Consider the following 16,778-nt stretch of genomic DNA (forward strand, 5'->3'; position numbering starts at 1 on the left):
CCTCCTAGTCTGACCCAGGCTGATGGTCATGGAGACCCACTGAGACGTTTCCTCCTAGTCTGACCCAGGCTGATGGTCATGGAGACCCACTGAGACGTTTCCTCCTAGTCTGACCCAGGCTGATGGTCATGGAGACCCACTGGGACGTTTCCTCCTAGTCTGACCCAGGCTGATGGTCATGGAGACCCACTGAGACGTTTCCTCCTAGTCTGACCCAGGCTGATGGTCATGGAGACCCACTGAGACGTGTCCTCCTAGTCTGACCCAGGCTGATGGTCATGGAGACCCACTGGGACGTTTCCTCCTGGTCTGACCCAGGCTGATGGTCATGGAGACCCACTGAGACGTTTCCTCCTAGTCTGACCCAGGCTGATGGTCATGGAGACCCACTGGGACGTTTCCTCCTGGTCTGACCCAGGCTGATGGTCATGGAGACCCACTGAGACGTTTCCTCCTAGTCTGACCCAGGCTGATGGTCATGGAGACCCACTGAGACGTGTCCTCCTAGTCTGACCCAGGCTGATGGTCATGGAGACCCACTGGGACGTTTCGTCCTAGTCTGACCCAGGCTGATGGTCATGGAGACCCACTGAGACGTTTCCTCCTAGTCTGACCCAGGCTGATGGTCATGGAGACCCACTGAGACGTTTCCTCCTAGTATGACCCAGGCTGATGGTCATGGAGACCCACTGGGACGTTTCGTCCTAGTCTGACCCAGGCTGATGGTCATGGAGACCCACTGAGACGTTTCCTCCTAGTCTGACCCAGGCTGATGGTCATGGAGACCCACTAGTCAGGCTGATGGTCATGGAGACCCACTGAGACGTTTCCTCCTGGTCTGACCCAGGCAGATGGTCATGGAGACCCACTGAGACGTTTCCTCCTAGTCTGACCCAGGCAGATGGTCATGGAGACCCACTGAGATGTGTCCTCCTGGTCTGACCCAGGCTGATGGTCATGGAGACCCACTGAGACGTTTCCTCCTAGTCTGACCCAGGCTGATGGTCATGGAGACCCACTGAGACGTGTCCTCCTAGTCTGACCCAGGCTGATGGTCATGGAGACCCACTGAGACGTTTCCTCCTAGTCTGACAGGCTGATGGTCATGGAGACCCACTGAGTCCTCCTGGTCTGACAGGCTGATGGTCATGGAGACCCACTGAGACGTTTCCTCCTAGTCTGACCCAGGCTGATGGTCATGGAGACCCACTGAGACGTGTCCTCCTGGTCTGACCCAGGCTGATGGTCATGGAGACCCACTGAGACGTGTCCTCCTAGTCTGACCCAGGCTGATGGTCATGGAGACCCACTGAGACGTTTCCTCCTGGTCTGACAGGCTGGTGGTCATGGAGACCCACTGAGACGTTTCCTCCTAGTCTGACCCAGGCTGATGGTCATGGAGACCCACTGGGACGTTTCCTCCTGGTCTGACCCAGGCTGATGGTCATGGAGACCCACTAGTCAGGCTGATGGTCATGGAGACCCACTGAGACGTTTCCTCCTGGTCTGACAAGGCTGATGGTCATGGAGACCCACTGAGACGTTTCCTCCTAGTCTGACCCAGGCTGATGGTCATGGAGACCCACTGGGACGTGTCCTCCTGGTCTGACCCAGGCTGATGGTCATGGAGACCCACTGAGACGTGTCCTCCTAGTCTGACAGGCTGGTGGTCATGGAGACCCACTGAGACGTGTCCTCCTAGTCTGACCCAGGCTGATGGTCATGGAGACCCACTGAGACGTGTCCTCCTAGTCTGACAGGCTGATGGTCATGGAGACCCACTGAGATGTGTCCTCCTGGTCTGACCCAGGCAGATGGTCATGGAGACCCACTGAGACGTTTCCTCCTAGTCTGACCCAGGCAGATGGTCATGGAGACCCACTGAGACGTTTCCTCCTGGTCTGACCCAGGCTGATGGTCATGGAGACCCACTGGGACGTGTCCTCCTGGTCTGACCCAGGCTGATGGTCATGGAGACCCACTGAGACGTTTCCTCCTAGTCTGACCCAGGCTGATGGTCATGGAGACCCACTGGGACGTGTCCTCCTAGTCTGACCCAGGCTGGTGGTCATGGAGACCCACTGAGACGTTTCCTCCTAGTCTGACCCAGGCTGATGGTCATGGAGACCCACTGAGACGTTTCCTCCTAGTCTGACCCAGGCTGATGGTCATGGAGACCCACTGAGTCCTCCTAGTCTGACCCAGGCTGATGGTCATGGAGACCCACTGAGACGTTTCCTCCTAGTCTGACCCAGGCTGATGGTCATGGAGACCCACTGAGACGTTTCCTCCTAGTCTGACCCAGGCTGATGGTCATGGAGACCCACTGAGTCCTCCTAGTCTGACCCAGGCTGATGGTCATGGAGACCCACTGAGACGTTTCCTCCTAGTCTGACCCAGGCTGATGGTCATGGAGACCCACTGAGACGTTTCCTCCTGGTCTGACCCAGGCTGATGGTCATGGAGACCCACTGAGACGTTTCCTCCTAGTCTGACCCAGGCTGATGGTCATGGAGACCCACTGAGACGTTTCCTCCTAGTCTGACCCAGGCTGATGGTCATGGAGACCCACTGAGACGTTTCCTCCTAGTCTGACCCAGGCTGATGGTCATGGAGACCCACTGAGACGTTTCCTCCTAGTCTGACCCAGGCTGATGGTCATGGAGACCCACTGAGACGTTTCCTCCTAGTCTGACCCAGGCTGATGGTCATGGAGACCCACTGAGACGTTTCCTCCTGGTCTGACAGGCTGATGGTCATGGAGACCCACTGAGACGTTTCCTCCTGGTCTGACCCAGGCTGATGGTCATGGAGACCCACTGAGACGTGTCCTCCTAGTCTGACAGGCTGATGGTCATGGAGACCCACTAGTCAGGCTGATGGTCATGGAGACCCACTGAGACGTGTCCTCCTAGTCTGACCCAGGCTGATGGTCATGGAGACCCACTGAGACGTTTCCTCCTGGTCTGACCCAGGCTGGTGGTCATGGAGACCCACTGGGACGTGTCCTCCTAGTCTGACCCAGGCTGATGGTCATGGAGACCCACTGAGACGTTTCCTCCTGGTCTGACCCAGGCTGATGGTCATGGAGACCCACTGAGACGTTTCCTCCTGGTCTGACCCAGGCTGATGGTCATGGAGACCCACTGAGTCGTTTCCTCCTAGTCTGACAGGCTGGTGGTCATGGAGACCCACTGAGACGTTTCTCCTGGTCTGACAGGCTGATGGTCATGGAGACCCACTGAGACGTTTCCTCCTAGTCTGACCCAGGCTGATGGTCATGGAGACCCACTGAGTCGTTTCCTCCTAGTCTGACAGGCTGGTGGTCATGGAGACCCACTGAGACGTTTCTCCTGGTCTGACAGGCTGGTGGTCATGGAGACCCACTGAGACGTTTCTCCTGGTCTGACAGGCTGGTGGTCATGGAGACCCACTGAGACGTTTCTCCTGGTCTGACCCAGGCTGATGGTCATGGAGACCCACTGAGACGTTTCCTCCTAGTCTGACAGGCTGATGGTCATGGAGACCCACTGAGTCGTTTCCTCCTGGTCTGACCCAGGCTGATGGTCATGGAGACCCACTGAGACGTTTCCTCCTGGTCTGACCCAGGCTGATGGTCATGGAGACCCACTGAGACGTTTCCTCCTAGTCTGACCCAGGCTGATGGTCATGGAGACCCACTGAGACGTGTCCTCCTGGTCTGACCCAGGCTGATGGTCATGGAGACCCACTGAGACGTGTCCTCCTAGTCTGACAGGCTGGTGGTCATGGAGACCCACTGAGACGTGTCCTCCTAGTCTGACCCAGGCTGATGGTCATGGAGACCCACTGAGACGTGTCATCCTAGTCTGACCCAGGCTGATGGTCATGGAGACCCACTGAGACGTTTCCTCCTAGTCTGACCCAGGCTGATGGTCATGGAGACCCACTGGGACGTGTCCTCCTAGTCTGACAGGCTGATGGTCATGGAGACCCACTGGGACGTGTCCTCCTAGTCTGACAGGCTGATGGTCATGGAGACCCACTGAGACGTTTCCTCCTAGTCTGACCCAGGTTGATGGTCATGGAGACCCACTGAGACGTGTCCTCCTAGTCTGACAGGCTGATGGTCATGGAGACCCACTGAGACGTGTCCTCCTAGTCTGACCCAGGCTGATGGTCATGGAGACCCACTAGTCAGGCTGATGGTCATGGAGACCCACTGAGACGTGTCCTCCTAGTCTGACAGGCTGATGGTCATGGAGACCCACTGAGACGTTTCCTCCTAGTCTGACCCAGGCTGATGGTCATGGAGACCCACTGGGACGTTTCCTCCTAGTCTGACCCAGGCTGATGGTCATGGAGACCCACTGGGACGTTTCCTCCTGGTCTGACCCAGGCTGATGGTCATGGAGACCCACTGAGACGTTTCCTCCTAGTCTGACCCAGGTTGATGGTCATGGAGACCCACTGAGACGTGTCCTCCTAGTCTGACCCAGGCTGATGGTCATGGAGACCCACTAGTCAGGCTGATGGTCATGGAGACCCACTGAGACGTGTCCTCCTGGTCTGACAGGCTGATGGTCATGGAGACCCACTGGGACGTGTCCTCCTAGTCTGACAGGCTGATGGTCATGGAGACCCACTGAGACGTTTCCTCCTAGTCTGACCCAGGTTGATGGTCATGGAGACCCACTGAGACGTGTCCTCCTAGTCTGACAGGCTGATGGTCATGGAGACCCACTGAGACGTTTCCTCCTGGTCTGACCCAGGCTGATGGTCATGGAGACCCACTGAGACGTTTCCTCCTAGTCTGACAGGCTGATGGTCATGGAGACCCACTGAGACGTTTCCTCCTAGTCTGACCCAGGCTGATGGTCATGGAGACCCACTGAGACGTGTCCTCCTAGTCTGACCCAGGCTGATGGTCATGGAGACCCACTGGGACGTTTCCTCCTAGTCTAACCCAGGCTGATGGTCATGGAGACCCACTGAGACGTGTCCTCCTAGTCTGACCCAGGCTGATGGTCATGGAGACCCACTGAGACATTTCCTCCTAGTCTGACAGGCTGATGGTCATGGAGACCCACTGAGACGTTTCCTCCTAGTCTGACCCAGGCTGATGGTCATGGAGACCCACTGAGACGTTTCCTCCTGGTCTGACCCAGGCTGATGGTCATGGAGACCCACTGAGACATTTCCTCCTAGTCTGACAGGCTGATGGTCATGGAGACCCACTGAGACGTTTCCTCCTGGTCTGACCCAGGCTGATGGTCATGGAGACCCACTGAGATGTTTCCTCCTAGTCTGACCCAGGCTGTGTTTCCAAATGGCAGCATACTCCCTATATAGTGCACTACTTTAGATCAGGACCCAATGGCCCCTATTCCGTATATATAGTGCACTACTTTACATCAGGACCCAATGGCCCCTATTCCCTATATAGTGCACTACTTTAGATCAGGACCCAATGGCCCCTATTCCCTATGTATAGTGCACTACTCAGAGCCCTCTGGGTTTTTCCTCCTACGGGTTGGAGCCCTCGACAGTGATGCATCGTGGGCCGTTTCCTGTGTTCTATCAGACATATTTTGTTGTGGCGAATCGCAGTGGGGGGGGCACTGGAAAAGTAGTGGACAAAAGTAGTGCGTTGAATAGGGTGCCATATGGGACATTTTCCACAGCACTGAAACATTGAAACACTAGTCTTGTGTTTTTCTTCCATGTTGGTCGTTGAAGGTTTCTAGACTTTTCTCATTGTCTCTAGATGTTTCTCGTCGTCTCTAGATGTTTCTCGTTGTCTCTAGATGTTTCTCGTCGTCTCTAGATGTTTCTCGTCATCTCTAGATGTTTCTCATCGTCTCTAAATGTTTCTCGTCGTCTCTAGATGTTTCTCGTTCTCTCTAGATGTTTCTCGTTGTCTCTAGATGTTTCTCATCGTCTCTAGATGTTTTGCATCGTCTCTAGATGTTTCTAGATGTTTCTCATTGTCTCTAGATGTTTCTCGTCGTCTCTAGATGTTTCTCGTCGTCTCTAGATGTTTCTCATTGTCTCCAGATGTTTCTCGTCGTCTCTAGATGTTTCTCGTCGTCTCTAGATGTTTCTCATCTTCTCTAGATGTGTCTAGATGTTTCTCGTCATCTCTAGATGTTTCTCATTGTCTCTAGATGTTTCTCGTCGTCTCTAGATGTTTTGCATCGTCTCGAGATGTTTCTCATCGTCTCGTCGTCTCTAGATGTTTCTCATTGTCTCTAGATGTTTCTCGTCGTCTCTAGATGTTTCTCATCGTCTCGTCGTCTCTAGATGTTTCTCATCGTCTCTAGATGTTTCTCGTCATCTCTAGATGTTTCTCATCGTCTCGTCGTCTCTGGATGTTTCTCGTCGTCTCTAGATGTTTCACGTCGTCTCTAGATGTTTCTCGTCGTCTCTAGATGTTTCTCATCGTCTCGTCGTCTCTAGATGTTTCTCATCTTCTCTAGATGTTTCTCGTTGTCTCTAGATGTTTCTCATCGTCTCGTCGTCTCTAGATGTTTCTCATCGTCTCTAGATGTTTCTCGTCGTCTCTAGATGTTTCTCGTCATCTCGTCGTCTCTGGATGTTTCTCATCGTCTCTAGATGTTTCTCGTCGTCTCTAGATGTTTCTCGTCGTCTCTAGATGTTTCTCGTCGTCTATAGATGTTTCTCATCGTCTCGTCGTCTCTAGATGTTTCTCGTCGTCTCTAGATGTTTCTCATCGTCTCGTCGTCTCTGGATGTTTCTCATTGTCTCTAGATGTTTCTCGTCGTCTCTAGATGTTTCTCATCGTCTATAGATGTTTCTCATCGTCTCGTCGTCTCTAGATGTTTCTCATCTTCTCTAGATGTTTCTCGTCGTCTCTAGATGTTTCTCGTCGTCTCTAGATGTTTCTCATCGTCTCGTCGTCTCTGGATGTTTCTCATTGTCTCTAGATGTTTCTCGTCGTCTCTAGATGTTTCTCGTCGTCTATAGATGTTTCTCATCGTCTCGTCGTCTCTAGATGTTTCTCGTCGTCTCTAGATGTTTCTCATCGTCTCGTCGTCTCTGGATGTTTCTCATTGTCTCTAGATGTTTCTCGTCGTCTCTAGATGTTTCTCATCGTCTATAGATGTTTCTCATCGTCTCGTCGTCTCTAGATGTTTCTCATCTTCTCTAGATGTTTCTCGTCGTCTCTAGATGTTTCTCATCGTCTCTAGATGTTTCTCGTCTTCTCTACATGTTTCTCATCGTCTCTAGATGTTTCTCATCGTCTCTAGATGTTTCTCATCATCTCTAGATGTTTCTCGTCATCTCTAGATGTTTCTCGTCATCTCTAGATGTTTCTCGTCGTCTCTAGATGTTTCTTGTCGTCTCTAGATGTTTCTTGTCGTCTCCAGATGTTTCTCATTGTTTCTAGATGTTTCTCGTCGTCTCTATATGTTTCAGAACATATACATGCATGTCTGCCTGCCTGCCTGCCTGCCTGACTGACTGTCTGTCTGTCTGTCTGTCTGTCTGTCTGTCTGTCTGTCTGTCTGTCTGTCTGTCTGTCTGTCTGTATGTCTGTCCGTCCATCCGTAGTCTCACACACACAGTCCCTCCCCCTGCCTCTCTCTCTCTCTCTCTCTCTCTCTCTCTCTCACACACACACAGTCCCTGCCTCCCCCTACCTCTCTCTCTCACACACAGTCCCTGCCTCCCCCTGCCCTCTCTCTCTCTCTCTCTCTCTCTCTCTCTCTCTCTCTCTCTCTCACACACACAGTCCCTGCCTCCCCCTACCTCTCTCTCTCAGACACAGTCCCTGCCTCCCCCTGCCTCTCTCTCTCTCACACACAGTCCCTGCCTCCCCTGCCTCGCTCTCTCTCAAACACAGGCCCTGCCTCCCCTACCTCTCTCTCTCTCACACACAGTCCCTGCCTCCCCCTGCCTCTCTCTCTCACACACAGTCCCTGCCTCCCCTACCTCTCTCTCTCACACACAGTCCCTGCCTCCCCCTGCCTCTCTCTCTCACACACAGTCCCTGCCTCCCTACCTCTCTCTCTCTCACACACAGTCCCTGCCTCCCCCTGTCTCTCTCTCTCTCTCTCACACACAGTCCCTGCCTCCCCCTGCCTCTCTCTCTCTCTCTCTCTCTCTCTCTCTCTCTCTCTCTCTCTCTCACACACAGTCCCTCCCCCTGCCTCTCTCTCTCACACACAGTCCCTCCCCCCTGCCTCTCTCTCTCTCACACACAGTCCCTCCCCCCTGCCTCTCTCTCTCTCACACACACAGTCCCTCCCCCCTGCCTCTCTCTCTCTCTCTCACACACAGTCCCTCCCCCCTGCCTCTCTCTCTCTCTCACACACACAGTCCCTCCCCCCTGCCTCTCTCTCTCTCTCTCACACACAGTCCCTCCCCCCTGCCTCTCTCTCTCTCTCTCACACACAGTCCCTCCCCCCTGCCTCTCTCTCTCTCTCTCTCTCTCTCTCTCTCTCTCACACACACAGTCCCTCCCCCTGCCTCTCTCTCTCTCTCTCACACACAGTCCCTCCCCCTGCCTCTCTCTCTCTCTCTCACACACAGTCCCTCCCCCTGCCTCTCTCTCTCACACACAGTCCTCCCCCTGCCTCTCTCTCTCTCACACACAGTCCTCCCCCTGCCTCTCTCTCTCTCTCACACACAGTCCCTCCCCCCTGCCTCTCTCTCTCTCACACACAGTCCTCCCCCCTGCCTCTCTCTCTCTCACACACAGTCCCCCCCCTGCCTCTCTCTCTCTCACACACAGTCCTCCCCCCTGCCTTCGGTAACATGTTGAAGTCTTGGCTGAGCTCTTCAGGATCCATTTCATTTCGTTTGGCCCGCGCCTCCCAGTGAGATAGTTTTCCAAACTCAAAACACATGAAGTGGATAGAGACACAGAGCTGCAGAGCCTCCTTAAATCCCCTGGCAACAACAGCTGGCCTTTAGTGGTCCTGGGACATAACAGATGGGGTGTTGGGTGTTTCTGCTCTGATGGCTCTGATGGTCTCAGCCTAATGGCTGTAACATAATGGGACTGACGGCTCTGTGTGTCTCCGTACCCTCCAGAGACCTATGGCTTTAACATATGGGACTGACGGCCCTGTGTGTCTCCGTACCCTCCAGAGATCTATGGCTTTAACATATGGGACTGACGGTTCTGTGTGTCTCCGTACCCTCCAGAGACCTATGGCTTTAACATATGGGACTGACTGGCCTGTGTGTCTCCATACCCTCCAGAGATCTATGGCTTTAACATAATGGGACTGACGGCCCTGTGTGTCTCCATACCCTCCAGAGACCTATGGCTTTAACATATGGGACTGACGGCCCTGTGTGTCTCCGTACCCTCCAGAGATCTATGGCTTTAACATATGGGACTGACGGTTCTGTGTGTCTCCGTACCCTCCAGAGACCTATGGCTTTAACATATGGGACTGACTGCCCTGTGTGTCTCCATACCCTCCAGAGATCTATGGCTTTAACATAATGGGACTGACGGCCCTGTGTGTCTCCATACCCTCCAGAGACCTATGGCTTTAACATATGGGACTGACGGCCCTGTGTGTCTCCGTACCCTCCAGAGACCTATGGCTTTAACATATGGGACTGACGGCCCTGTGTGTCTCCGTACCCTCCAGAGATCTATTGTCTCAAGTCTCCTTTCAGTTGGTCTTGCTACGTAATGATCTGTTTCTCTCTCATAAACTTCACAGTCACACAAGACACCACTCACAAGTGTTGTACAGAAGGACACATGACAAGTGTTGTACAGAAGGACACATGACAAGTGTTGTACAGAAGGACACATGACAAGTGTTGTACAGAAGGACACATGACAAGTGTTGTACAGAAGGACACATGACAAGTGTTGTACAGAAGGACACATGACAAGTGTTGTACAGAAGGACACATGACAAGTGTTGTACAGAAGTACACATGACAAGTGTTGTACAGAAGGACACATGACAAGTGTTGTACAGAAGGACACATGACAAGTTCGAGTTAAGATGTTGTGCTGCCTTCATCTGGAATGTATTGTATAAACACTTTATCTTGATGATCCTCTGCAGTAGACCAACTCTGTTGTCAGGACGACAGAGCTGCAGTAGACCCGACTCTGTAGTCAAGACGACAGAGCTGCAGTAGACCAGACTCTGTAGTCAAGACGACAGAACTGCAGTAGACCCAGACTCTGTAGTCAGGACGACAGAGCTGCAGTAGACCCAGACTCTGTAGTCAGGACGACAGAGCTGCAGTAGACCCAGACTCTGTAGTCAGGACGACAGAGCTGCAGTAGACCCAGACTCTGTAGTCAGGACGACAGACATGTGTAATGTAATGTTGCGTGTATGTATAAAACCACAAACTGGACCTGAGTTCTTGGCCTTCTGCGGACTGGTTCTTCTAGCTGGATGGGAACCGTTGTCCTGAAACATGTCTTTTTGATCGTCTGTGTGATCCTGTGTCTGGTGAGGCAGGTCGTATGTTGTCCAGACAGGCCAGGCAGGTTGTGTGTTGTCCAGACAGGCCAGGCAGGTCGTGTGTTGTCCAGACAGGCCAGGCAGGTCGTGTGTTGTCCAGACAGGCCAGGCAGGTCGTGTGTTGTCCAGACAGGCCAGGCAGGTCGTGTGTTGTCCAGACAGGCCAGGCAGGTCGTGTGTTGTCCAGACAGGCCAGGCAGGTCGTGTGTTGTCCAGACAGGCCAGGCAGGTCGTGTGTTGTCCAGACAGGCCAGGCAGGTGTGGTGTTGTCCAGACAGGCCAGGCAGGTCGTGTGTTGTACTGACAGGCCAGGCAGGTCGTGTGTTGTCCAGACAGGCCAGGCAGGTGGGTGTGTTGTCCAGACAGGCCAGGCAGGTCGTGTGTTGTCCAGACATGCCAGGCAGGTCGTGTGTTGTCCAGACAGGCCAGGCAGGTCGTGTGTTGTCCTGACAGGCCAGGCAGGTCTAATGTTGTCCAGACAGGCCAGGCAGGTCTAATGTTGTCCAGACAGGCCAGGCAGGACGTGTGTTGTCCTGACAGGCCAGGCAGGTCTAATGTTGTCCAGACAGGCCAGGCAGGTTGTGTGTTGTCCAGACAGGCCAGGCAGGTCGTGTGTTGTACTGACAGGCCAGGCAGGTCGTGTGTTGTCCAGACAGGCCAGGCAGGTCGTATGTTGTACTGACCGGCCAGGCAGGTCGTGTGTTGTCCAGACAGGCCAGGCAGGTCGTGTGTTGTCCAGACAGGCCAGGCAGGTCGTGTGTTGTACTGACAGGCCAGGCAGGTCGTGTGTTGTCCAGACAGGCCAGGCAGGTTGTATGTTGTCCAGACAGGCCAGGCAGGTCGTGTGTTGTCCAGACAGGCCAGGCAGGTCGTATGTTGTACTGACAGGCCAGGCAGGTTGTATGTTGTCCAGACAGGCCAGGCAGGTCGTGTGTTGTCCAGACAGGCCAGGCAGGTCGTGTGTTGTCCAGACAGGCCAGGCAGGTCGTGTGTTGTCCAGACAGGCCAGGCAGGTCGTGTGTTGTCCAGACAGGCCAGGCAGGTCGTGTTTTGTCCAGACAGGCCAGGCAGGTCATGTGTTGTCCAGACAGGCCAGGCAGGTCTAATGTTGTACTGACAGGCCATGCAGGTCGTGTGTTGTACTGACAGGACAGGCAGGTCGTGTGTTGTACTGACAGGCCAGGCAGGTCGTGTGTTGTCCTGACAGGCCAGGCAGGTCGTATGTTGTACTGACAGGCCAGGCAGGTCGTATGTTGTACTGACAGGCCAGGCAGGTCGTGTGTTGTCCAGACAGGCCAGGCAGGTCGTATGTTGTACTGACAGGCCATGCAGGTCGTGTGTTGTCCAGACAGGCCAAGCAGGTCGTGTGTTGTACTGACAGGCCAGGCAGGTCGTGTGTTGTCCAGACAGGCCAAGCAGGTCTAAAAAATATTTAGGGAGTGTGTGTGTGTGTGTGTGTGTGTGTGTGTGTGTGTGTGTGTGTGTGTGTGTGTGTGTGTGTGTGTGTGTGGCAGTAGGGATGGTAACTTGCTGTCCGTTCGACTCAGGCGTCCAACGGTCGACCATAAATATGAGTGTGGTTCTCCTCTGCTCTCTCCCTGACCACATGATAATAGGCTGGGTGGCAGAACACAGGCTGAGCTCACACACACAGAGAGAGAGGAGGGGGAGGGGAGAGGATGAGGGGGGAGAGGAGAGGGAGGGAGAGAGGGGGAGAAGAGGGTAGAGGAGAGAGGGGAAGAGGGGAGAGGAGGAGAAGAGGGGAAAAGAGGGGGAGGGGAGGAGAGGAGGGGGAGGGGGTGAGGAGAGGGGAGAGGAGGAGGGGGAGAGAGGGAGGGTAGGGGGAGGGGAGAGGAGGAGGGGGAGGAGAGGAGGAGGGGGAGAGGAGAGGAGGGGGAGGGAAGGGGGATAGGAGAGGAGGGGAGAGAGGAGAGGAGGAGAGAGAGGAGGGGAGGAGAGGAGGGGGAGAGAGGAGAGGAGGAGAGGAGGGAGGAGAGGAGAGGAAAGGAAACTTCCTAATTAGTGAGAATATTAAGATTGTCATCCTGGTTGCAGCTGTGTTTTACCTCATCATGCCGTGGTGTTTTCTGTTCCTCCCTGCCCTGGTCTCTGGGCTGTTAATGATGCACCATGGGAGGAGTGGTGCTTTCTGTTCCTCTCTGCCCTGGTCTCTGGGCTGTAGTTGATGCACCATGGGAGGAATGGTGCTTTCTGTTCCTCTCTGCCCTGGTCTCTGGGCTGTAGTTGATGCACCATGGGAGGAGTGGTGTCTTCTGTTCCTCTCTGCCCTGGTCTCTGGGCTGTAGTTGATGCACCATGGGAGGAATGGTGCTTTCTGTTCCTCTCTGCCCTGGTCTCTGGGCTGTAGTTGATGCACCATGGGAGGGGTGGAGTCTTTTGTTCCTCCCTGCCCTGGTCTCTGGGCTGTAGATGATGCACCATGGGAGGAGTAGAGTCTTCTGTTCCTCTCTGCCCTGGTCTCTGGGCTGTAGTTGATGCACCATGGGAGGAATGGTGCTTTCTGTTCCTCTCTGCCCTGGTCTCTGGGCTGTAGTTGATGCACCATGGGAGGAGTGGTGCTTTCTGTTCCTCTCTGCCCTGGTCTCTGGGCTGTAGTTGATGCACCATGGGAGGAGTGGTGTCTTCTGTTCCTCCCTGCTCTGGTCTCTGGGCTGTAGTTGATGCACCATGGGAGGAGTGGTGCTTTCTGTTCCTCTCTGCCCTGGTCTCTGGGCTGTTAATGATGCACCATGGGAGGGGTGGAGTCTTTTGTTCCTCCCTGCCCTGGTCTCTGGGCTGTAGTTGATGCACCATGGGAGGAGTGGTGCTTTCTGTTCCTCTCTGCCCTGGTCTCTGGGCTGTTAATGATGCACCATGGGAGGAGTGGTGCTTTCTGTTCCTCTCTGCCCTGGTCTCTGGGCTGTTAATGATGCACCATGGGAGGGGTGGTGCTTTCTGTTCCTCCCTGCCCTGGTCTCTGGGCTGTAGATGATGCACCATGGGAGGGGTGGAGTCTTCTGGCCAGTTGGGATGAGGCTCTCTCTGTTGTAATAGGATGATGATAGCCACAGTTAGTCAGTTCAGTGCTGCTCTGAGAGAGACGAGGCCTGCCTGGGAGCTCCCCAGCCTAGTGCTGCTCTGATATAGATGAGGCCTGCCTGGGAGCTCCCCAACCTAGTGCTGCTCTGAGAGAGGAGGCCTGCCTGGGAGCTCCCCAGCCTAGTGCTGCTCTGAGAGAGGAGGCCTGCCTGGGAGCTCCCCAGCCTAGTGCTGCTCTGAGATAGATGAGGCCTGCCTGGGAGCTCCCCAGCCTAGTGCTGCTCTGAGATAGATGAGGCCTGCCTGGGAGCTCCCCAACCTAGTGCTGCTCTGAGAGAGACGAGGCCTGCCTGGGAGCTCCCCAGCCTAGTGCTGCTCTGAGATAGATGAGGCCTGCCTGGGAGCTCCCCAACCTAGTGCTGCTCTGAGAGAGACGAGGCCTGCCTGGGAGCTCCACAGCCCAGTGCTGCTCTGATAGAGACGAGGCCTGCCTGGATCATGTCAGCACAAGGCCGCAGCGCAGACAGAATGAAAACAAGACGGACGTCTTGGTTATTGTAAACAGCGGGAGCAGAACAAGTGGTGGAACAACAGAGCAGTTAGTTCCGTGTTCTCTGGGTTTCCCCGGCAACCGGCAGTTTAAAGGGCCGTTAAAGAGTTGGTTCTCTGGGTTCCCCGGCAGGCAGCAGTTTAAAGGGCCGTTAAAGAGTTGGTTCTCTGGGTTCCCCGGCAGGCAGCAGTTTAAAGGGCCGTTAGAGTTGGTTCTCTGGGTTCCCCGGCAGGCAGCAGTTTAAAGGGCCGTTAAAGAGTTGGTTCTCTGGGTTCCCCCGGCAGGCAGCAGTTTAAAGGGCCGTTAAAGAGTTGGTTCTCTGGGTTCCCGGCAGGCAGCAGTTTAAAGGGCCGTTAGAGTTGGTTCTCTGGGTTCCCCGGCAGGCAGCAGTTTAAAGGGCCGTTAAAGAGTTGGTTCTCTGGGTTCCCCGGCAGGCAGCAGTTTAAAGGGCCGTTAAAGAGTTGGTTCTCTGGGTTCCCCGGCAGGCAGCAGTTTAAAGGGCCGTTAAAGAGTTGGTTCTCTGGGTTCCCCGGCAGGCAGGCAACAGTTTAAAGGGCCGTTAAAGAGTTGGTTCTCTGGACAGATGACTCATACACAGAACAGCATCCAAGTGTTCTGTTGACTGACAGACCAGAGACGTCCATTGTCAGCGAGTGGCGGAGACCAAGGTTTATGGAGATTTATGAGTTCATCGAGCTTGGATCCTAACCAAGGTCGTAGCCGAGGTCAGTCCCTCTGTCGACTGGAAGGAGATGGACTGAGCCAGAACTGTCCTGTGTTTGTCTGACCAAGTGTCTGTCGGGTCCACACGTCTCACTGTAGGAACCAACCGCTAGCTCATCTGCTTCTCATCAAGTTCAACTGTGATATTTGGTGTTGTGATGTTGGAGAGGTACAAGACAGAGATGTCCTCTCTCTCCCTTGCTCTTTGTTTAGCGTTAAAGGGGTTTGGAGTTAAAGGGGAAGCTCACCATTTCTTTTTTACATGTAGACTTATTTTCACTCTTTCTGTGATTGTAGTTGAGCCCCAAAACCATTTTTTTTTATAACTAAATATAACTATAAATAAATTGCCCTAATTACACTTGCCGTTAACTACAATACGTTATGACAATCTGCCTGAAGCATGTTATAAACCAAACCAACTCATTGTACGTTAGAGGTGTTTAAAGCTACAAGGTGCCAGCTCTACATTACATAAACCCTTTACTGAAGTTTTGTACTGTATGTCTCTCTGAAGTTGATCTGGTTGATTTTCGAGGTGTTTAAAGCTACAAGTACAAGGTGCCAGCTCTACATTACATAAACCCTTTACTGAAGGTTTGTACTGTATTTCTCTCTGTGCTCCTTGTAGACCCGGTCCAGTCAGTCTCAGTGCTGTTGGAGCTGCAGGATATCGTGTTGAGGACGGGTCTGAAGGATCGGAGCCGTCTGCTGCTGGGGCCTTTCTCCTGTAGCGCCGCCCTAGAGGCCAGGTGGTGTAGGCACAGCAGCAGTCCTGAACCTGAGACTGGGACCCCTAAACTACTGCTGGACCTGAAGGGAGGCCTACTGCAGGTGAGAGGGAACACCCACAATCCTCTGGTTGGAGGCTCCCTGATTTCCTCCTCATTCCTTCCTGATTCCGGGAATTCTTCCAACCAGGTTTTCTGGGAAACTTAACCGAATTTAGAGATTATTTACAACCCTGTGTGCCATTCTCACCCTAAATCAGTAATTTAGAGTTAGTCCACCTTTCTGTCAGAGATCTGATGATACCAAACATTTTCCCCATACTGTCATTCATCACCCTAATGACCTCTACTGGTTATTCATCACTCTAATGACCTCTACTAATGACCTCTACTGGTTATTCATCACCCTAATGACCTCTACTGGTTATTCATCACCCTAATGACCTCTACTAATGACCTCTACTGGTTATTCATCACTCTAATGACCTCTACTAATGACCTCTACTGGTTATTCATCACCCTAATGACCTCTACTGGTTATTCATCACTCTAATGACCTCTACTAATGACCTCTACTGGTTATTCATCACTCTAATGACCTCTACTAATGACCTCTACTGGTTATTCATCACCCTAATGACCTCTACTGGTTATTCATCACTCCAATGACCTCTACTAATGACCTCTACTGGTTATTCATCACCCTAATGACCTCTACTGATTATTCATCACTTTAATGACTGTTAGGGTGAAGACTGGTACTTCTATTGTTAGGGTACAGACTGGTACTTCTACTGTTAGGGTACAGACTGGTACTTCTACTGTTAGGGTACAGACTGGTACTTCTACTGTTAGGGTACAGACTGGTACTTCTACTGTTAGGGTACAGACTGGTACTTCTACTGTTAGGGTACAGACCGGTACTTCTACTGTTAGGGTACAGACTGGTACTTCTACTGTTAGGGTACAGACTGGTACTTCTACTGTTAGGGTACAGACTGGTACTTCTACTGTTAGGGTACAGACTGGTACTTCTACTGTTAGGGTACAGACTGGTACTTCTACTGTTAGGGTACAGACTGGTACTTCTACTGTTAGGGTACAGACTGGTACTTCTACTGTTAGGGTACAGACTGGTACTTCTACTGTTAGGGTACAGACTGGTACTTCTACTGTTAGGGTACAGACTGGTACTTCTACTGTTAGGGTACAGACTGGTACTTCTACTGTTAGGGTACAGACTGGTACTTCTACTGTTAGGGTACAGACTGGTACTTCTAC

At 53.1% G+C, this 16,778-nt stretch overlaps 1 protein-coding gene across 1 annotated transcript in view; it reads left to right on the forward strand.

Annotated features, from left to right (window-relative positions):
- The window catches only part of LOC135533675 (intermembrane lipid transfer protein VPS13B-like), a gene marked incomplete at its 3' end in the record, with an annotated part of 33,671 nt that extends 18,071 nt beyond the window's left edge, over positions 1 to 15,600 (forward strand). Inside the window, exon 5 of the mRNA XM_064960948.1 lies at positions 15,398 to 15,600. Within this exon, the coding sequence (XP_064817020.1) occupies positions 15,398 to 15,600 (203 nt within the window). The remainder of the gene's footprint in view (positions 1 to 15,397) is intronic.
- Positions 15,601 to 16,778: the final 1,178 nt, after the last annotated feature.

This window comes from Oncorhynchus masou, unplaced genomic scaffold (assembly GCF_036934945.1).
Source record: "Oncorhynchus masou masou isolate Uvic2021 unplaced genomic scaffold, UVic_Omas_1.1 unplaced_scaffold_2572, whole genome shotgun sequence".
Classification (NCBI taxonomy): domain Eukaryota; kingdom Metazoa; phylum Chordata; class Actinopteri; order Salmoniformes; family Salmonidae; genus Oncorhynchus; species Oncorhynchus masou.